This window comes from Globicephala melas, chromosome X (genome assembly GCF_963455315.2).
Source record: "Globicephala melas chromosome X, mGloMel1.2, whole genome shotgun sequence".
Lineage (NCBI taxonomy): Eukaryota > Metazoa > Chordata > Mammalia > Artiodactyla > Delphinidae > Globicephala > Globicephala melas.
This window is the reverse complement of record NC_083335.1, coordinates 39715939-39739232: the sequence shown is the minus strand read 5'-3', so window position 1 is coordinate 39739232 and position 23294 is coordinate 39715939. Positions and strand designations below refer to the sequence as shown.

The following is a 23294-nucleotide window of genomic DNA, read 5'->3' as shown; positions in this document are numbered from 1 at the left end:
TCAGACTAGGTACACCCAAGGGACAAACCAAACAAATTGAAGTGGGGCAAGAAGGGAGGATGCACAACAGTTATCAACTCCTAGTGGCTAAGAGCATAGTAAAGATGTATTAGTACGTAATTACCACGTATTTAAGTAAACATTACACACAGTGCACATACTCTATGTACTGTCATTATATCACTGTTTCTCAGCTGAAAATTATATTCAAGGGAACTCTTAAAAGAAAAACATTCTCTCAGACCCAATCATTTATGTAAATTCTTTTTATACTACTATTTCTTAAATATAAACAAACAAAACTAAATATGAACTCTGCTGTTCATAAAGCTATTATACAAATTCAACACCAAAGTAAATTTACAAACTATGCACAAATAAAAAATAATGTTCATTTAATGTGATACATGATGTTTGCTGAGACAAAACTGCCCTTAGAAACCTGAACATACTACTGACTGGCCAGTGTGTGCTCTTGACCTTCAGCATGCTTGTATGTCTTGTGAGGACTCTCCTTTCCCATCACTTTCCTCTCGCAAACTACTGGAAAATCTTCATTTGTACAGTAAGCCATGAAGTAGGAGGTTCACCTCACTTATTTTCTCACTAGCTTATGACAAAGTAGTATTACCTTGTGCCAACTTGATTTTAAAAACAGACCCAAATACATGTCCAAATTATGTGGCAGCTGTTATCATTCAGTCATCCAGGTACTCCAGAATATGCTTGAAACTGGATGTAAAAGTAAGACATACTTGTAGAAAAACTCAGACTGTCATTGGATTCCAGTTTGAAAAACACTGTCCTATTAAAGTATGTGTACAAAATATATGTTTAAATTAGGCTATTTTGTTAGCTTCTTATTAAGACTTTCTGGTGCTATTACCTGAGTACCTACATTATAATGCAGCACTTGACTCTTGCTTCATTTGGACAATCAAGTCTCTTGTTTGTGGAGACTAAGCTATGGGCCATTCTATCTCACTAGTCCCAGGCCCCTGAGAATGGGTGCATTGGGACCGCAGTTCAAACCATCATCACTCTCACTTCTACAATCTCTAAATTAAGTTAAAGAAGACACACATACTCAACAGTTGGGTAAACAAATAACTGAAGCAAGACGTAAATTTTAAGGAGTGGTTGAGGAGTTGTTTTCATTATAAGTTGCATTGGTAGGACAAGGCACCGAGTTTAAGACTGTTTGGGGCTCGGGTGAAAACTCCCCACTTCTCCAACCCCCTTTCTCCTTCCCTTCCTCCTGCATTCTTTCACTGTTCCTCTTCTTTCCACCTACTTTAGTTCTATGCTTCCCTCAAAGTTCATTGTGATGTTTTCCCGTGAAGCTAAATATATTTTTATTGAGAGATTATGTCCTTATCATTTTATATTAAAATGTTCTTCCTTTTATGAAATAGCAGTAGGTAGTTTTAAAAATTGTCTTTGTTTGGCAAAATAAGTAATTGGCAATGTTGTGTTTTCCTCTGACTATTTTTAAAAATTTTACACGTCCAAGATCTGGAACCACTGTCTAGAAAACAGAGAAAAGGGAAACAGGTAGGAAGAAAGAAAAGCATGTAAGTTGATTTAAGTTGAACAAGTTTAGCGCCATAATATATCTTCTACGGGAGCATTGGCAGAAATACCTAAGTCTCATTTGGGAGTCAGGGAAGGCTTCACAGAGGAGGTAACGTTTGAGCTGGGCTTCAAGGATTAGCAGTGGAGAAACGGCAGGGCATTCCAAGCAGAATGCATAATGCGTGCAAGAGCACAGAGCACAAAAGAACACTACGTGTCCAGCAACTCTAAGTAGCCTGGTGGCTGTTGCGCAGTTCTGGGGTTAGGTGATCAAGGGTGAAGCAGGGACTATTTCTTCCTACTTGGCCCACTTCCCCTGCAGGTCATTGCACAGTGTTGGGCACACACACTTCAGGAGCTCAATAATTACTTGTTGAATTGGGACAGGGTGATCGAGTGTGCTGGGAACCAGAGCCTCCGGATTCTTTCTCACGCACCGCAGTGTGACCTTGGCCAAGTCCCTTTTCTCAGGACTGCGGCTTGCTGCTTAGTAATCAGCCGAGGGTCAGAAAGCGGAGGAGGAGGTTGGCCTGAAGCGCCTGGCCTTTCCGGCGTCTGGAATCCCTGATTCGACGCGTGAAGGGCAGGGCGGGGCGGGGCGGAGCCGGAGGCGCGGGCTGCGGCGGGCGGAGATTCAGTTCCTCCTCCGCGCCAGCAGGGGGCAAAGGGAGCGGCTTCCCGCCGCCTTTCCCCTCCCTGCGGGTGTCGGGCAGACTGCTGCAGTTGCGAGCGGCGAGCGCAGTGGGCGGGCCGGGTGGCGGCGGCGGCGGCGGCGCTGCACTGACTGGGTTGGGCCGGGCAGCAGCGGCAGCGGCAGCGGCAGCGACGGCTGAGGTGGTTGCAGAGGCCACTGAGGCGCTGAGTGGCCGGCAGGCGCCTGTACCTTCGAGCAGCCCCTTCGTGCCGCCCGGCAGTCCCCGGGCAGCGGTGGGCCGCGGTGCGCAGCCTGCCAGGGAGCTGCGGCGGGCACACCCCGGCGGCGGCGACAGCGGACAGGTTAGAGTGGGGGCAGGGACGGTCGCGGGAGCAGCTGGGGGCCGGAGAGGGAGCCCGAGCCAGGCCATCTCCAACCATGTCCGACGAAGCGTCAGCCACCACTTCGTACGAGAAGTTTCTAACCCCTGAGGAGCCCTTCCCGCTTCTGGGACCCCCTCGCGGGGTGGGCACCTGCCCGAGCGAGGAGCCGGGCTGCCTGGACATCAGCGACTTCGGCTGCCAGCTCTCGTCTTGCCATCGCACGGATCCGCTCCACCGCTTCCACACCAACAGGTACAAACCTCCGCTGAGGGCAGGGGCAGACTGCCCACACCCCTGCTTCCAGCCGGAGAACGCCGGGTTCCCCCCATTCTGGCCCTCCGCCTCGGGTCTGCGTTTCCAGTCGCCCCCTCCCCCACCTTCCTCCGCCCAGCGCTCATTCCCGGGCTCCTTCCCTCTTCCCCTCCCCATTTCACCCCTGTCCTCCGATTTTCCTTTTGGCCGGCATTTTACTCTCTCTCTTTTCCCCCATTCATCTTCTGACCCAGCGACTCCTCCCTTCCCCCTCCCGCCCCATCTGTACCCTGCGAATCCCAAACCCCAACCCTTGATTCTTAGATGCTTCTCTGTTTTCATTCACTCTCAAAAGTTTAACCCCTTCCATTTCCGGTACAATCCAATCCTCCATAGAGAGGATTTCGGATGGATCAAAATCAAAAGTCGATCTTTTTGAAAGGTGGCACTTTAAAAGCTAGAATCTTCCTTTTCCCAATTTTTAACCTGTCTCATAGCCCTATTTTCACCCCCCAACCCCCCATTTTTTAGTGAAGCTCTAGGAAACCAGGCGATTCTTTTTTTTTTTTTCTTTGCTCTATGAACTCTTTGCCCTAGCGCTTTAGGCCCTGCCAAAATGTATAAGCTTAAATCTGGAAGATTCCTTCCTGAAGCACATCCTTTGGTTTGCTCCCCCAGTGGAAGGATGCAGCGAAGCTTAGGATGGGCTTGCTTATACAAATTTATTCAGAGAGTGCATCCCCTAACTGGATTTATTGGAAGGTAGAATGTTCTGGAGAATTCTCTCATGCAGGCATTTGTGTTATATCAAATGTGGGGGATTTGAAGATGTTTTACACATACCCCAACCTATAACATAGGTGCATATTATATGTATATGTGTGTATACACACACACACACACACACACACACACACACAGAGGCCTGGGGGGGGTGGAGAACAAGGGAGGAGGGAGAGAGAGAGGGATTCAGCTATGGAAAATACTGGAGTTGAATTAAGGAGTCTAGTTCTGATTTCTGGTCCACTTTACAATATGAACACGAACAAATCCTTCCACATTTTAATGACTTTTGCATGCTCCCCCCCAACCCCTTAAATCAATCTACAGAGTTACTAACCTTCTACCAAGTACAAGGAATATATAAAATATGATTCTTACCTAAAAGAAAGTTATAGTCTGGAAACAAGGTGTTACGATTAAATAATCATACAGAACATCGCTATAACACGTGTGAAAAGAAAACGGTAGTAAACTTGTTACAACTGTTCCAGGTCCTCATTGCAAAAATGAGGAAACTGAGGCCCAGAGAGAAAAGACTGTGCCCAAGTTAATAAAACCGAGTCAGGCAAAGCCAGGATTACTCCTTCGGAGCCAGTGATGAAACTTGGAACAGAACTAATGGCTCTAGTGTTATAAATGGTTGTTATGGTTTCTTAGACTAACTCACAGAAACCCATGATGTGACTATAGCATGAATGTAACATATTTATGAAATCAAGTGTGCTTAGAATTGTTTGCATTGGAAAATAAGGTAAAAGAATACTTATGCACATATTTGATGTTTTAAGTTTTGCAGCACTGGAATAAATCATATACACAGGAAAGTTAAATGATCTCAGAATTAGCCTGCTCTGATCATGAGGGCAAGGGAGTGGGGACAGAGGCTGAGGGTAAGTGCTGCCAAAATGTGTGGGGGTGATGGGGAGTGAAGCATGGTGAATAATACATTTCTTACAGCTTGTTCTGTTCTTTCTCCTCCTCCCAATTTTATCCTTGTGTTTTTCTACCCCTTGTCTTACAGACCTTGGTAGGGTCAACGTTGTTTTCCAGCATGAGGTGGTGAAGATAGAGGGGGAGGTTCTTGTTCAGCCCCAGTTTTCCCAAGTCAGGCATTTTTTCTAGTTACTGCCTGCTTTTCTAAACCCCCCTCTCCTACCCTACTTTTCACAAGGCTTGGAATGGTAGCAGGTCTAGTGTATCTTGCTCTGTACCCTCCTCAGCGGAGATAAGGGGAAGCAGAATTAGCAATTCTTACAGCAGGTGATGTTTCTGCCCTGAGCTACCTTGCTTTTTAAATCTTTTCTCCTTCTGGAACGTTCTGCCTTCTTACCCGCTCCTCAGGATGGCGTTTGAGAGGACCATATGCTTCCAGTCATTTCTTTTCAGGGAGAAGAAAACAGCTAAATCATGTATGTGGGCAAAGTTTAGTTTAGGGAGTTCTTTTTTTTGGAGTTGTATGGGTCACAGCACATTCACCAATTCAAGCAACAATCCAAAACAGAAATCAGTTCTGAATAGTTGAGTTCTGATATCGTGCCTTGGGTTTAATCATTATAAAACAAGTTTCATTGAAAATAGAAAGCTTGTCAATGGGTAGGTACTTGATTTACCTTTATTTTGCTTCTTCCTTGTTACCTGATAACAAAACTATGGAGATTGTTTAAATAATGCTGTTGATAAGGGCCTTATGATGATGATGATTTTGTGTCTGCTCATTTACTGGACTCTGGGGTATCTATGCAGTCGTCGTTAATCAAGAGAGTCAAGGCACTATTACTTATGATTCCTAAGTTTGAATGTTCGTTGCGTTTAGAGTCACCTGTGACTTAGATTGGTGTGTCACTGGTCTAGGTTCAGTGGAAAATAAATTACATGAACATAGCCAGCTTCCTGAGAATTCACTTTTCTAGGAGTATCTTTTAGGATTTTATGACCAAGTTGGGTTTGTCTAGAATTGGGGGGGAATAAAATAAACGTCAGTAAGCCAAAAAAACTTAAAACTTATTTCATTTTTAATTGAAATATCAATATGGAATATATATATAGTTTTAAGGCTTTTTTTTAGTTTGGGGGACAGGATTTTTCTGGTGTAATTGTGGGTTTTCTCTTAGCATTTGTCCACGGTAACTTCCACTGTCATCAAAAAAGGATATCATTTAGCAAATTGAAAAAAATATAATGATATTGGTAGGTCCTATAATTAAGTTGCGAGATGAAGGAGGTTAGTATGAACTAATCAGTGTGTTATTCTCTTCCTCTTTCAGGAGTGCATCAGTACTTTGACATTGAACAATTGTGAAAAGCATGTGGGAGGACAGTGCCTCACTTTTGTATACCCTATTGGCAGGATACAAAATGAACTACGTATTGTATAAAGCAGTTACTCAGTTCTGTGATTTCAGAGCCCCATTTTCAATCACCATTAACTAGAAAAAGCCCAAGACTACCGTGTGCCTTTTGTTCTACCCACAGTTTTCCTGTCTTGTTAGAGAATTAGAGGTGCAGAAGAGTTGTGAGTACAGGTGGGAGAATCACGTTTCATGAAGTGAGATATATTACAGAGGCAGGAGGAATTTGGTTTGGGGGCTTGTTGTGACAAATTGAGAATGGGGATCAGGCTTTGGAGAACTATTTAGGCTAGAAATGTCGATTTCTAGAACAGAGATTCCAGTAGTGTGATAGGAGTGGAACTGTGGGGTTACAGAGGCTGAGAGAATAGAAGACACTTTTCAATAAATTCAGCAGGGAAAGGAAGGAGAGATGTGGTAATTTGAAAAAAAAAAGTGAAGGTTTCTTCATTTGTTTTTTGCCTTGCTTATTTATTTATTTTCCGAGAACAGATGTTTTAGCTCCTTAGAAGCAGCCCACAGGAAAGAGAGAAATTGAAAATACAAGATCAGGTGGGATGACAGGAGATGGATGGGATTAACTCAGAAGGCCAAATGGAAAAATTAGCCTTAGAAATGACATGGAATTTTGTTTACTTCCCAGACTGTAGAGGGGGTAGGAGGGATGGGTAAGGATCCCAAGACAATGGAGGTCGCTGGGAGGAGAGTTGGAAATTTGAATGAGTAAGTAGGGGGGTTGTGTCATCTGCTCTAACTTGGGACCTTGATGGCCTGTTGGGCTCCAGAGGAGTAGCAGAAGTCAGGGTGGCTGTATGGGGATTCTGGCAGGGAGTCAGTGATGAATACAAAGAGGACTGTTAACTGAGAATAAATGGCATGGATTTGGAATGGCTTTCATCAACTTGACAGTAGGACTGTATTCCACAGTGCTCATTGCCTGGATTCTTATCCTGAGAGGTAATAGGTCTACCTGAGAGAGAAAGGGCTGCAGAAGAATGTATGTGGTGCACATGCTTTTCTTAATTTTAGAAAAATACCACTGAAAGCCCTTCATCTGTGTATTCTTGCTGAAAAGCCTTGCAGATAAATGTTCTTGGCTTTTTATTTTTAATTAAAATTTGGGCAGCAAGCCTAGTTATTGAGTTAAACCCCATTTCATGGATTCTTTTCAACATTTCTTTTAAAATATGGAGAAAGTCTCCTTTGTGAATAATTGCATGGTTATAGCTAGGATCTTAGTGTTAGGTAGTTTTCTCTTAGTGGAATAAGATGTAAGGGCTTTGTAAATTTGAAGAGTTCAGTGCTGAGCACATGTACACAGTGCTCTTCCATTACACATTTGAAACCAACAGAACAGTCTAAAAGCATCTCTTAAATTTCTATTATAAAAGTTCATTATAGAAAATTGTCGGCATATACGAAACTATAAAGACCACTTATGATCCTTTTCACTAAAGATAACAGCTGTCAACATTTTGATGTTGTTAACCGTTTTTGTTTTTGTTTTTTGGCTGTGCCACATCGCTAGCAGGATCTTAGTTCCCTGACCAGGGATTAAACCCCCCCCCAGAGTGGAAGCACCGAGTCCTAACCACTGGACCGCCAGGGAATTCCCTGTTGTTACTTTTAATGTTATTTCTTTGTACATACATAATTTTAAAAATCAGGATCTGGCTATATATATAATTTGTGACTAGGTTATTTGCAGTTACATTTTATTTTCTTTTTCAATAAATAGCCTGAAAATATGATTTTTAATGATTTTTAAAACACCATTATTCAGATATAGAGATATCATTTAATTATTCCCAGTGTTTTGGGGGCATTTGTTTTTCCTTTTTTTGCTATTGTAATATTGTTTGGACATGTTTGTATATACATCTTTTTTCCAAAATTCTATTTGGGGAAAGGAATAGATTCTTAGCAAGGCAATTACTGAGTCCAAAGGAATGAACCTTTTTAAAGCTCTTTGTATATACACTACCAAATTGCTTTTCAGAAAGATTATGCCAGTGCCAATTTAACATTCCCACCAGCAGTGGATGAAAGTACTTCCTACTTGGTTTTTATCTACCTTGTCTTAAAATAATATTTGCATATTAGAAGATAATAGAATTTTTAAAAAACTCAAAGTACTAGTTTTCTATTTTGTAAATGATTGTTTCAAGTATGAGACCAATTTCCTTGCCACTGTTAATTAAAAAAAAAAAAAGAAAAGAACAAGGAGCTAAGGCTTCTAAGAATACCCAGAACCTTGCAATATCTGTTATAAAGTTATAGATCTGGAAAACTGAGGAACATCCTGATTTTGCCCTAAGGTAAGAGCACAAAACCAAGCAAATTCCTGACTCCCTTGTCAGTGATGTAATGATTAGGTTATTAAATATGGCTTAGTTTTTAAAAAAGAGTCATTATTACTCATGAAGGGAAACACATTTCTACTAAGTTTTCGAAGCTAAAAAGAAATTCTTATTAAAAACAATTATCTAACAGCTTTTCCTAGTACACATGACACAGTGCTTTGGCACATTGAAGATGCTGACTAAATGTTTGTTGAGTGTGTGAAAGGACAGAACTTTCACTGTAATTGTCATTCACAGCTTTCTATTGCCTTATTGCATGACTGAGGCAATTTGGTTAATTCTACCAGGTTTGTTGATTTTTAAAAAATGAGGATACTGCTTACCTAGCAATCACGTGATGAAACTAGGTAATGTTACAAGGTATTCTAGGATTCTTAGGTGAGTTTTAGGTTTTTGCCTATTTATAAAAGTTTGTTGACTTCTGCTTTTATATTACTGAACTATAATAGTTTAGAGTGTGTGTGTGTTTCAGTACTTTAAAATACTTTACCTTTAGTACAAAGGAAAAGGTGCCATAAAATTGTCAGGATGCCCAAATTTTGTAAATCAAGAACTTTGGAATTAAGATTAGCTATATAAAATAAGAGGGGAAGTTTAAAAAATGAACACACGATTCAGGAAAAAACTGGATTTAATGAAAGGTGAGAAACAACCTAATGATAGGTAATAACAAGCTTTTATTCAGGAAGTCATTATTTTAGTACCTTATTAGTATCAGATATACTAAATCATGTCTTAAGGGTTAATTTCCCTAGGCTACTGCCAAAGCAATGAAGATTATCTCATTAATAATATAAAGCTAGTGGAAATTTATAAGAGAAAACAGATTTGTAGATTTCAAGATAAAAAAATTTAAAAAAAATATAACCCTGCAACAAATAATACAGACAAAATGTTAATATCCTTAACATATAAAGAACTCTAACAAAATCAACAAGGAAAATATTAACACCTAGTAAAATGCTGTAGCAAAATAGCTAATAATTATTTTTAATTTTGCTCTTGCCAGTAATCAAAGAAATAAAAATTGATATAAAAATGTTTTTCTCCTAACAGCTAGGTAAAATTTTTAAAAATGAAAATTTCGGTGGTGTTAAGGTTGTGGTGAAATGAGCACTTTTATGGACTGCTTTGGGGAGGGCAAATTAGTGCAGCCTTTTCGGAAAAGGCACTTGGCTAAGTATACTGTCACCCTTAGAAGTGTTCATATTCTTTGACTCAGTAATTTCCTTTCAAATAATCTATGTTGAGAGATTATATATATTTATATAAATAATTATAAACAAAACGGTTTCATCTCAGTATTATTTGTAATACCAAAAAAAGAATTGGAAACAGCCTGAGTACCTATTATTGAAGGAATAATGTTAAATAAATTATGATACATTGAATCAGTGGAATATTATATAGGCATTAAAATGTTTTCAAGTAATATAGTTGGGTAAATGTTCAGTATATAATGTTAAGTGAATAAAAGTAGGATACTAATATCTATCTACACACACGCACACACACACAATGCTGATTCTGTAAAAATGTACATATTCTTGTAGAAAAAAGTGCCAAAACATTATGGATCATTTATTGTTAGTTAGTGGAATTATTGGTCATTTTAGTCTTATTCATCACTCCTTTCTTGTTCCAGCATCTTTGCAATGATCCTGTATATCATTGATATGTAAAAGTTATTTAAATATAAGAAACACTTTGAGCTTCTACCTGTGTACTTTGTTGGTGCTTTTCTCTGCCCTGCACTGGCTACTCTCTTCCTTTAATAATAATAGCTGCCATGTATTGAGCACATTTTATGTCTGCTGAGTGCTCTGTATGCATTCTCATATAATGTAAATAGTAACCGCGTTTTAAAGATGATGACCCAGACTTGGGGAGGATTTGTTTCGCTTCAGATCAAACAGCAGGCAAGTGACAGAGCAAGAATTTGAACTCAGTCCGGCTCCAGTCAGACCGATAGGAAAGTAGAGAATGGTGTATTGAACCCCATATACCCATCATGCAGCTTCAACAATTACATATGGCAGTGTGCTTTATCTATACCCCGACTCATTCCTCAACCCCTTCCTTATAATTTTGAGACAAATATCAGACATATTCATTCATAAATATTTTAGTATGTATCTTTAAAAGATAAGAGCTCTTTTGAAAATAATCACAATATCATTATCGTATCTAAAAATATGCTCATATTCCTCATAAATGTAATAATCGTATCCTATTTGTATCTTAAAATTGTGTGGGTTCTGTAGTTTCTGTTGTGATTTCTTTTGTGTTGTTTTTAAGGTGGAACTTAACTTCCTGTGGAACAAGTGTGGCCAGCTCAGAATGCAGTGAGGAGCTGTTTTCATCAGTTTCTGTTGGAGATCAGGATGATTGCTATTCCCTATTAGATGATCAGGACTTCACGTCTTTTGATTTATTCCCTGAGGGGAGTGTCTGCAGTGATGTCTCTTCTTCTATTAGCACATACTGGGATTGGTCAGATAGCGAATTTGAATGGCAGGTAGGATTTTTTTTCTTATATTGCCATCATTACTCCATAAGTAGAAGTATGAATTTCTGTTTTGGTATTTTCATCTCTACCTCAAAGTAAATTTCTCCAATGTTTATTCAGTCCTGGAGATTCTCTGACAGCATTAAGAATTAGAAGAAATATGTATCCTTTATTTTTGCTAACGTACCTTTTAGGCGTCTCACGCTACAGATACCTTTTGTACATTTTCATGTAATTTAATTGTATAATGTTCCTATTATTATATATCATTAGTACCTTTGTGTGCATTAATCCAAGCAAATTTTCTCTTTACTGATAAATGGCCTTCATGTCCTTATAGGCACAATACCTTTACATCAAGGTCACGTTATATATCTAAGATCACAAACCACTGCATAATACATAATTTTTCATTGTTATTAGGAATATAATTTCTCATTTTGTATTCTCTTCATATGTAGAGTTGTTTTTCACCTAACAATGTTTTTTCTTCTGTGGCACATATACCACATAAAATGGCTTTGTGGCAAATTGCACTCATCATAAGGCAGCATTTCCAAACAGTCTTTCAGAAAATGTAGATCATGTTATGGCAACATCCGTTTTCTGATTGTAAAACACAATAACGTTTGAAGAAGCGTTCCTTGCATACAGCAACTGTTATATTCAACAAATACTTGAATATCTACTATGTTTGAAAGCCATCTAAATACTTGAAGTTGTTTTCCAAAGGATGAATCAAACATTTTATTTCAAAAAATTTTTTTTTTATTTTTTATTTATTTATTTATTTGCGGTACGCGGGCCTCTCACTGTTGTGGCCTCTCCACAACAGTTGCGGAGCACAGGCTCAGCGGCTATGGCTCATGGGCCCAGCCGCTCCTCGGCACGTGGGATCTTCCCGGACCGGGGCACAAACGCGTGTCCCCTGCATCGGCAGGCGGACTCTCAACCACTGCGCCACCAGGGAAGCCCTATTTCAAACAATTTTTATTAAAATATCAAATAATACCAAATAGCATAAAATTAAAAATAAGTCTCCAAGTCCCACTCTTCTGTGGTTACCACTGATAAGAGCTTGTGCAGATACAAGTGTGCTTGCACAGCGTTAAAAACACACAGAGGGACTTCCCTGGTGGTCCAGAGGTTAAGACTCTGCGCTTCCACTGCAGGGGCCACAGGTTCGATCCCTGTTCGGGGAAATAAGATCCCGCATACTGCTTGGTGAGGGCACCCCCCCACCAAAAAAAAAAAAAAAAGACACACAAAAATGGGATCACACTTCAGCCACTGTTTGGCCCTCTGCTTTTTTCAACTACCTGTACTATGTCTCATTCTTTTTGATAACTGCATCATAATTTAATCAGTTCCCTAATGATGAATGTTTAGGTTGGTTTCAGTTTTTTCTTGTTATAAACAATGCTATACTGAAAATTAAGAGGTTTTTAAAGAGGAAAATATAATCCACAGCCCCTCTGTTTTTAAATTTTATTTTATTTCAAATGCTTCTATTTCATATACAGTTGTAAATATGATTTGGATAAAAATTTTTAAAAATTAAGATAAAATATACCATTTTAATAATTCTAACATGTATAATTCAGAGATTTTTAATATATTCACAGTGTTGTGCAGCCATCACCACTATCTAATTCCAGGACATTTCTATCACTCCAAAAGAAACCAATGCCTGTTAGTAGATAGTCCCAATTTCCCCCTGCCCCCATCACCTGGCAACCACTAATCTACTTTCTCTATGAATTTACCTATCTGGATATTTAATATAAATGTACTCATATAATATGTGGACTTTTGTGTCTGGGGTCTTTCACTTAGCATAATGTTTTCAAGGTTCATCCATGTTATAGCATATAGTATTTCATTCCTGTCTTAAGTCAGCTCGAGCTGCTGTAACAAATACCATAGACTGGGTGGCTTAAACAACAAACACTTATTTCTCACAGTTCTGGAGCCTGAAAGTCCAAGATCAGAATGCCGTCATGGACAGGTTCTGGTGAGCACCCTTTTCCTGGTTTGCAGATGATTGCCTTTTGCTGTATCCTCACATAGACGTGGAAGAGAGAGATAGCTCTGGTCTCTTGGTCCTCTTATAAGGTCACCAATCCCATCACACAGGCTCCACCCTCATGACCTCGTATAAACCTAATTACCTCCCAAAGCCCCACCTCCAAATATCATCATGTTGGGGATTAGGACTTCAAGATATGGATTTGGGGGGTGACAAACATTTAGTCCATAACAGTTCCTTTTTATGGCTGAATATTCCATTTTATGGATACATAACATTTTGTTTATTCATTCATCAACTGATGGATTGTTTCCACTTTGGGGCTGTTATAAATAATACTGCTATGATCATTCAGGTACAAGTTTTTATATGGATGTATATTTTTAATTCTCTTGGATATACACTGGAAGTTGCTGGGTCATGTGATAACTTTATGTTTAACTTTTTGGGGAACTGCCAAAATGTTTTCCAAAGTGGCTGTACCGTTGTACATTTTCACTAGCAATACATGAAAGTTCCAGTTTCTCCACATCCTTTCTAACACTTGGTATCGTCTGTCTTTTTTATTATAGTCATCCTACTGTGTGTAAAGTGGTATCTCATTGTGGTTTTGATTTGCATTTCCCTAATGGCTAATGATGAAGAGCATCTTTTCATGTCTTATTGGCCATTCGTATATCTTCTTCAGGGAAAATGTCTATTCAGATCCTTGGCCCATTTTTAAATTGCATTGTCTTTTATTGTTGAATTGTAAGAATACTTTATATGTGATGGCTACTAGGCTCTTATATACATGATTTGAAAAAATATTTCCCATTCTGTAGGTTGTCTTTTCATTTGATATAGTGTCCTTTAATACACAAAAGTTTAAATTTTATAGAAGTCTAATTTATTTTTTCTTAGAGTTCTGTTCTTCTGATGTCATATTTTAAAAACCATTGCTTATTCCAAGGTCATGCAGATTTTTCATCTTTTTCCTTCTTAGAATTTTAGAGCTTTAGTTCCTACATTTAGATCTTTGATCCTTTTGAGTTACTTTTTATATATGGCATAAGGTAGGACTTCCAAGTTCATTCTTTTGCATGTAGATATCCAGTTGTCTCAGCACCAGTTGTTGAAAAGACTAATTTTTTCCTTATCTAATGGTCTTGGTACCCTTGTGGAAATGAATTGGTCATAGATGTTTATAGGTTTAGTTCTGGACTCTCGATTCTATTCCATTGATACATATATCTATCCTTATGCCAGGATATCCTTATCCTTATGTTTTGATTACTCTAGCTTTGTAATAAGGTTTGAAATCAAGAAGTGTGAGTTCTCCCACTTTGTTCTTCTTTATCAAAGTTTAGGATCAGGTTGTCCATTTCTGCAAAAAGGGAAGTTGGAATTTTGATAGGGATTTCATTGAACCTGTAGATCAATTTGGGGAATGTTACTGTCTTAACAGTATTATTAAATATTTCAGTCCATGAACATGGGCTGGAATGTATTTAAGCCTTCTTTAATTTCTTTCAATGATGTTTTATAGTTTTCTGTGTTTAAGTTTTATAGTTCCTTGGTTCAGTTTATTCCTAAACATTTTATTCTTTTGATACAGTTGTAAATGAAATTGTTTTCTTAATTTCATTGTTTGGATTATTCATTGCTAGTGTATAGGAATACAGTTGAGTTTCGTATATTGATTTTGTACCTGCAACTTTGCTGTACTTATGTATTAGTTTTAATAGTTCTCTTTTTCTGTGTGGATTCTCTAGGGTTTTCTATATTTAAATCATGTCATCTGTGAATAGAGATGGTTTTCCTTCTTCATTTCCAATCTGGATAGTTTTTTTTTTTTCTTGCTTAATTGCCCTGGCTAGATCTCCAGTACAGTGTTGAATAGAAGTGGCAAAAGCAGGCATCCTTGTTTTTTTTCCTGATCTTAGGGGAGAAGCTTTCAGTCTTTCACCTTTGAGTATGTTAGCTGTAGGTTTTTCACAAATGTCCTTTATTACCATATTGAAGCATTTCCCTTTTATTCCTAGTTTGTTCAGTGTTTTTATCTGAAAGGGTGTTAGATTTTTTGGTTTGTTTTTTGTTTTGTTTTGTTTTTGTTTTGCTGTACGCGGGCCTCTCACTGCTGTGGCCTCTCCCATTGTGGAGCACAGGCTCCGGATGCGCAGGCTCAGCGGCCATGGCTCACGGGCCCAGCCGCTCCGCGGCATGTGGGATCCTCCCAGACCGGGGCACGAACCCACGTCCCCTGCACTGGCAGGACTGTCAACCACTGCACCACCAGGGAGGCCCCTACATTGATTTTTGTATGATGACTCACCCTTGCATTCCTAGAAGTAATCCTAATTGGTCATGGTATATAATCCTTTTAATTTGCTGCTGGATTTGGTTTGCTAGTATTTTGTTGAGGACTTCTGCATCGGTTTTCATAAAGGTTATTGGTCTGTAGTTTTCCTTTCTTGTGATGTCTTTGTATCACTTTGGCCTCATAGAATGAGTTGGGCAGTGTTCCCTTCTGGATAAGATACTATAATAAAATTCTCATTTAACATATAAACTTCTTCATGATCTGCAAATTATTCACTTAATGACTACATAATAGTCCTGGTACTCTAGTATGTCAGAACTTATGAAACCATTCCACTATTTACCTCTGTTTCAGTTTTTTTTTCTATTATAGATAACACAGCAGTGAGCATCTTTGTGTGGGTACTTTTTTTATTTTTCAGTGCCTCGTTTTTAAAAAAATTTATTGAAGTATAGTTGATTTACAATGTTGTATTAATGTCTTATGTACAGCAAAGTGACTTGGTTATACATATATATATATATATATATTCTTTTTCATCTTCTTTTCCATTATGGTTTATTACAGGATATTGAATATAGTTCCCTGTGCTATACAGTAGGACCTTGTTGTTTATCCATCCTATATATAATAGTTTGCATCTGCTAATCCCAAGCTCCCATTCCTTCCCTTCCCTACTTCCCAGTGCCTCATTTTTTTAAAGTGCACACTTTGTATTGAAAATAAGACCACAAGGATTCTTAACACAGTATAAGCAAATGGAGTTCTGATAATTCTGATAAATATTTTTTCTGCTTATTTCATGTGACTTAATTTAGAGTTATCATCCATAATGTTGCAAAATGGCAGGCGCTTTTTAATTTTAATTGCTGACTTCTTCACTCATTTTATGAGTAGAGTGGAAAACTATCCCCGACCACTCACTGTTAATGCACATGACTGACAACACTGAAACAAAAATAAGGCCTGCCTTAGTAATGTGTTTTCCACTTCTGAAATTGGAGTGTAGGTACTCTGTTACCATGGATATTTGCTGTTTAAATATGCTGAAAGGTTTAAAATGCTCTCTTGTCTTTGTGGGATCTCATAATCATGAACAGTAAATTACCCCAGCAGATAATTACAAATTATGTATTAGGATTAATGTAGGCTAAAAATCATTGACTGTAGTTTAAAAATTCGTATTACCTCTGTTGTGATTAAAATCTGCATCTGTTTAAATCTTTCTTTTAGACAGATGTTTCAGTTACTACTAAAGTAAATATAAATGATTCATAGATTCTCTGGGAAGAGAAATGCTAACTGCTTGGCAAGGCAGGATTTTAACCTTAGAATGAAGTAGCATTTTAGCATTTGAAGTAGCACGAAAACATCTTGCCTTGTTGATAGTTTTCTTTGCTTGCAGTCCTTTTACTATTAAAGATATATTTGACTAGTCTTAGAACTTGAGAAATTATTTTATTGTTGAGCAGGAAAGCATAGAAAATTTAAAGAGTGAGTAATTCAGCTGTCATGCTTGAAACCTAGAGGTACAGTTTGAAATTGCACATCAGCTGTTAAAGAAATGAGCTTACTCATAAAATTTTGCTGCATACTGCAGAAAATATGGCAGAGGTTTGATTTAATTCTCCTTACTTGTCACAATTACTGATTCTAATATAGATATACCAAATATTGTTGTCCATGAAAAATACGAGATGAGAATTATTAAGCATTTTTATCCTGAAATATATTATCAGTTATAAAATGGAAAATTGCTGGTCTAATAAATACACAGGAGCACATACAGTTAATTCTCCTGTATATCTGCAGCTCTAATCCCCTATCTCCAATTGACTACTTGACATTTCCAGTTGAATGACCTTATTATTTAATGCTAGCCCATTATCTGATGCTGAGTCCTTGATCAGTGATGCAACTTCCAATTACAGTGTTTCCATGTGGGGAAAAAAAAGACTCTGCTTTGTGACATGTCTTACAGTGTATTGTAAAATGATTATTGTCATTTCAAAGGACACTTGTACTTGCTTTTCTCATTATCACTGCAAACTCTCCATATCCCAAATTGCATTCTTCTCTCATTCCAAACTACCTGCAGGGCAGGACAGCCTGACATAGTCGAAAGCACTGGACTTGTGTCCTTCTTTGGATGGTGCCACTAACCGTATGACCCTCCCTGGATATCATTTTTCCCTTATTTGTACAATGCGGTGTAGGACTAGAAGATCCATATAACATTACTTCAGGTCTCTTGCCATAAAAAATGAGGTCTTTAAGGGTTGTATGTTAACCAGGGTGGGTTGTATGACCATGAAATGTTGCCAGTTTTCTTCTGGTCTCACATATGGCCATTTGACTATTATCCTTATCCATTCAGTTATCAAATAGTCTTATAAATTGTATTTCATTTGAAAATTTCCCTGTCTGCTCCCATTTTTCTTTCCATTTTTGCTTATCTTAGTCCAGGCCCAGATCACAAGAGCTTCCTAATTCCAGTCTTTCCTCTATTTTGTCCCCATACTGCTTTTTAACTCATCTTCCCTCAAGACAAATTTCATCATTACTACTTCTACTTAGAAATGGTATTGGTCTACTTCTTCATATCATATAACAGCTCTAGTTCGTTTGTTAAACTTTCAAATCCCTAGCACTGATTTTCTGTTTTAATTATATTGGTCTCCTTAACCTCATCCTGTGTTTTTTTCTTCCACCTATGGTTTTATTAACTTATTCTCCTTACCTGAATACCTTTTCCTTTTCCCCATGCTGTCATTCCAAGAGACTACCTTGTGAAATTTAACCCAGCCACTTTAGCAACATGAGATATTCTCTGAGGGTTTATGCTCCTTTTTAAAAAGGGTTTAAAACCATGGCAAGGTATAGAAAAAGGGGCATACTGCGATTTATTGAGTATCACCCATGTGCCAGACATGTTACCTTTTGTAAATCTCTCAACAGTCCTTTGAGATGGATGACAGTAACCATAACTTACTGAAGACCCTGAAGCTCAAAGAAGGGAACTAACCTACACAAGATCACATGACTAGTGAGCAGTGGGGCTGGGATTTGATTTGAACTCTGTTTGGGGTCTTTTAACCTCTCCCCAGAAAAAAATGGCCAAAGAACCATTAATTGCCTATATTTTTCCACCCACCCCCCCAACAAACATGTAAACATAATTAAAGGCACAAATTAGGGGGCTTCCCTGGTGGCGCAGTGGTTGAGAGTCCGCCTGCTGATGCAGGGGACACGGGTTCGTGCCCCGGTCCGGGAGGATCCCACATGCCGTGGAGCGGCTGGGCCCGTGAGCCATGGCCGCTGAGCCTGCGCGTCCGGAGCCTGTGCTCCGCAACGGAAGAGGCTGCAACAGTGAGAGGCCCGTGTACCGCAAAAAAAAAAAAAAAAAAAAATAGGCACAAATTAAAATGCTTAACATACAGTCTGGCACTTAGCAGATATAGGCTACAGGTGAATTCTTTTCTTAAGTTTTGAGAGTATAGATACTTTGAGAGTTCCTTTCTCTACCTAATTTATCAAAGGAGCTTGAAGTAGGGGAGGCCTTTCATCTGACAAGGAGCATCTCATTTTGTTTTAGGAACCCCAGGGAGATCTTTAACATAGTAATGTTGTGATTTGAAGTTTTTCAAAGGGAAAAGAGCAAAATGTTTTACTGACGTTAAAGGCTGAAAAAGAGATGGCCTTCATGTGTGCATTCAGCAATCATTCTTTCATTACACTGACTAGATAACATTTGAGCTAAGGGTGAACAAGAAGTGTTAGTTAGTGAGATTTTAAAGGAAGTCATACAGATTGTTGGCTGTCACTTATATGCTTAGATTCATCAATGACAGTCAAAGTGAAAATGTGGTTTTTAAGAGTAATAGCTAACTTGGATAACTTCATTCTAAACATCATGGTCACCTTGCGTAGTGATCAACTCCCTTTTTGTGGCTTCACTCATCTCTTCTATGCAATTGACTCCCCAGTGCCTGCCCCCTTGTAGTTCTCTAAGCTTTAATCTTGTAGCTTCAACTCACGCTAGGTATTTCCATTGATGACTTGTCATCTCAGACATGCGTTTGTTATTTGCTATATTTATATTATAGCACAAAAATTATATGTTTGTGCTATTGTATTATCTTTCCAATTAGAATATAAAGTTCTTATGTAAGGACCATGACTTAGGCTCCTTTGGATTCCCTGTACCTGTTACAGTGCTGTGGGTACAATAGGAGGCCAAACACATGTGATTGCAGTAATCTGCATGGATAAAGTGGCTTTTCTTTTTGGTAACTTCAAAAGCCTAGTAATCACCTAGAGTTCAGATATAATTGCAAAGTCTGTAGAACCAAAACAACAAAAAGGTGCTGTTTTGTACATTGTAAAAATGAAAACATTATTTTTTTTTAATTTTTATTTTTTTGTGGTACGTGGGCCTCTCACTGTTGTGGCCTCTCCCGTTGCGGAGCACAGGCTCCGGACACGCAGGCTCAGCAGCCACGGCTCACGGGCCTAGCGGCTCCGCGGCATGTGGGATCTTCCCGGACTGGGGCACGAACCCGTGTCCCCTGCATCGGCAGGCGGACTCTCAACCACTGCGCCACCGGGGAAGCCCGAAAACATCATTTTTGAAGATTGTTATGTACTCATTGTAGAAGAAAATATTTTATCTTTCTGAAAAATGACTTAAACACATTTATTTAAAATTAAATCCATTCTGACTTTTGGGGGTGATGGATATGTTTATTACCTTGATTGTGATGATGCTTTCATGGGTGTATGCATATGTCCAAAGTCATCAAATTGTATATATGAAATATGTACAGTTCTTTGTATATCAGTTATAGCTCAACAAAGCTGTTAAAAGATTAAATCCATTCTAACTGATTTTTAATAGGCAGTATAAAATTATAGCACATATTTTTGCTGATTTGATTTTCTATGTGTTAGGCTTCTTGCTTTCTCCTTTGTCTACACGTTGTCTCTTGCCATTTTTTTTCCAATTTTTCTTTTATAATACTTCTGGTCTTTAAAGTATTTTTCTTTATATTAACAACATATTTTAAATTAGTTTAATTGTCTCGAGGTTATGAATACAGACATGAGGACAAGGGCCATGATTTGTCTTTATATTGGCAGTATGTCTAGCACAGTGTCTGGCAAAGAGCCAGGTGGTGGCAGATCACTCAGGTCTCTTGAGATGGAGTCTACTGCTCCTTATTCATTATGCTGTGTGGGTCCTAGCCTACATTCACATTATGAATTAAAAACCTTAATGATGATTGACTCTCAAGTTAGCATTTTAACAAGCCTTGATTGTGACTTTAAGCTTTTGGAAAATATCTCTCATTGAATAAGTGACTGTATATACAAAGAGTATGTTGATGTTGCTGCTTTGTCTAAAATAGGAGTGGATCAGAGTTAATGTCTTCTGATTCTGTATTTGTCATTAGTCTTTTATTAAAGTCATTTTTAATCAATACAAAACATGTGGCATTTACATTTTTTTAAATTTTTCTTTCCCTGCCCCCTTCTCCTTATTTTTATAAAGTTACCAGGCAGTGACATTGCCAGTGGGAGTGATGTACTTTCTGATGTCATACCCAGTATTCCAAGTTCACCTTGCCTGCTTCCTAAAAAGAAAAACAAGCACCTGAATTTAGATGAACTTCCTTGGAGTGCAATGACAAATGATGAACAGGTAGCGATCTCAACATTCTTAATTAAAAGCATATATGTGGGGGACTTCCCTGGTGGTCCAGTGGTTAAGATTCCGTGCTTCCAATGCAGGGTATGTGGGTTTGATCCCTGGTCGGGGAACTAAGATCCCACATGCTGCCTGGTATGGCCAAAAAACAAACAAACAAACAAAAAACACATACATGTGAAGCTTGATTTATTGCCTATTTAAAGCTACTGGATAAATGTGGATTGCTTAGTAAATATGAATTTGAGTTCTAACTAATTGCTTTGCAGGGAACAAATATAATATTAAGTGCTTCTGATATTTAAAACATTAAAAATTACACACTAAAAGATCAGAGGTTTTGGCATTGATCTTGTTTATTGTAATTTTTCATCATTTAGGTGGAATATATTGAGTATCTGAGTCGTAAAGTCAGTACTGAGATGGGTCTTCGGGAGCAACTTGATATTATTAAAATAATTGATCCTTCTGCTCAAATATCCCCTACAGACAGTGAGTTTATTATTGAACTTAACTGTCTCACAGATGAAAAACTGAAGCAGGTATGTAAAGAAAATACAGATTGTACAGCTATTGAAAATACCATTGTTTTATAACATGTATACTTGAATAGTCATATGTAAATACATAAATAATTAAGGTCAAAATCACTGCTATGAAATGTGATATTAGAACATGTGGTTTTAAGAGGTTTCATGTACATCTTACCTGGCTGTACCTTTCTGGGACCATGTGGATCTAGAACCTGCTTTTTAGTTATGCAGGTTTTGAAACCTAATTTCACAATTTTAGGGGTGGTTAGGCTAAATTATAGATTTATTCTAACTCAGTTTACAGAAGACCAATTGACAGAATCAAAATATTGATTATTGAGAGCTGTACTTGAGTGAACACCTGAGCTGGGGGATTTGAATAGTCTTATGCAGTAATTGAGCCTGGCTAGGGTAAAACAATGAATTTTCCTTCTCCTATTCTGAGGTACACATTTCTGGTATCTTCTAAATATAGGCTTTACTTCTCTTTCTCTGATACATAGCTGAATGAGTACTTACGTTCTACTTTTTATTTTTTTGCATTTATCATGATTTATGAAAAATTTCTCTCAGTATTTCTCTCAACAGACATACTATAATTTTCTACATTCCAGCCCATTTTTCATTAGTATGGTAAATTGATGCCTTGCATTTGAAGACAGGTACTGTGGGCCCCTAGCTAAGATCTAGGAAACACTCTAATCTTAGATATAATCAGCAGCTTACTTAAATCATCTTAAGGTGCAACCTTTAAAAAATGCCTACTCTTATGCATTTTATTTTATTGTTAGTTTCTATTTCTGAGTGTTATTTTCTTATAATCCTAAATTCTATAGGCTAGTAGCCTTCCATTTACTGATTATATTTTATATGCTTTTAAAAATCTAACTCCATAATATCTATTCTAGAATTTTAAACATTGTCAATTTTTCTGGTACTTGTTTCTGCATTTAGAGATTTCTTTTGTCTTTATATTCTACCTGTGTGCATCTGTAGCACATTTGACAATTTTAAGTACAATATTCTTCTTTTCTCCATTATTCTGAAGGCAGAATGTCGAGGAACAGCAGTAACCAATTATTGTCTGTCTGTTCCAAGGTCAGAAACTATATCAAGGAGCATAGCCCTCGCCTACGGCCTGCAAGAGAGGCCTGGAAGAGAAGCAACTTTAGTTGCGCAAGCACCAGTGGAGTGAGCGGTGCCAGTGCCAGTGCCAGCAGCAGCAGTGCCAGCATGGTCAGTTCTGCAAGCAGCAGTGGGTCCAGTGTTGGAAACTCTGCTTCAAACTCCAGTGCCAACATGAGTCGAGCACACAGTGACAGCAACTTGTCTGCAAGTGCAGCAGAGCGGATTCGGGATTCAAAAGTAAAACGTCTAATCAATACAAAACTTTACCTTTCAATATTAACATTAGTATTCCTTCATATAAATTTCTTGAAGAGTTATAATTATCCTGCTGTATAGATGCCTGTGGGTTTTGGTTTTAATTGAACAAGCAGGATTCTCTCCTATTGATCAAAGCCCTCTAGGCTGAGTGCTTTGAAATGCTGTTTTAACCCACAGCCATATTACCTTCAATTTTATCTGATTTTTATGTCTGTTTTAAGTAAGATAAATTGATGGAAATAATGAGTGAGTCTCAAGATTGCAATACTGACTGCAGCTTACTACTAAGCGGATCTTACTATGTTGCTGATGTTGCTGTCTATTAGCTCCTAAAAATGTTCTGTATGTTTTTTGTGTGTGTTAAATGTTTTCTTAATGTTTTAATCTTGAATGTTTCTTCTTAGCTCTTTTTAAAATGTAATCATGCTTTCTCTAATTTCTGTCTACTCTTCTGACAGTTGAAAAAATTCTGTATAATATTATTGGGCAC

The 23294-nt window shown here is 38.1% G+C and overlaps 1 protein-coding gene across 2 annotated transcripts in view; it reads left to right on the top strand.

Moving 5' to 3' along the window:
• The first annotated feature begins 2227 nt into the window (after window positions 1-2227).
• FAM199X (family with sequence similarity 199, X-linked) overlaps window positions 2228-23294 on the top strand; it is a 28506-nt gene continuing 7439 nt past the window's right edge. Inside the window, exons 1-5 of one of the 2 annotated variants that reach the window (XM_060292524.2) lie at window positions 2228-2844; window positions 10637-10856; window positions 20730-20879; window positions 21266-21427; window positions 22517-22654. In XM_060292524.2, the coding sequence (XP_060148507.1) occupies window positions 2648-2844; window positions 10637-10856; window positions 20730-20879; window positions 21266-21427; window positions 22517-22654 (867 nt within the window). In that variant the 5' untranslated portion in view covers window positions 2228-2647. Of the gene's footprint in view, window positions 2845-10636; window positions 10857-20729; window positions 20880-21265; window positions 21428-22516; window positions 22784-23294 lie in introns of both variants that reach the window. The other variant, XM_030850160.3, reaches the window with a different exon arrangement.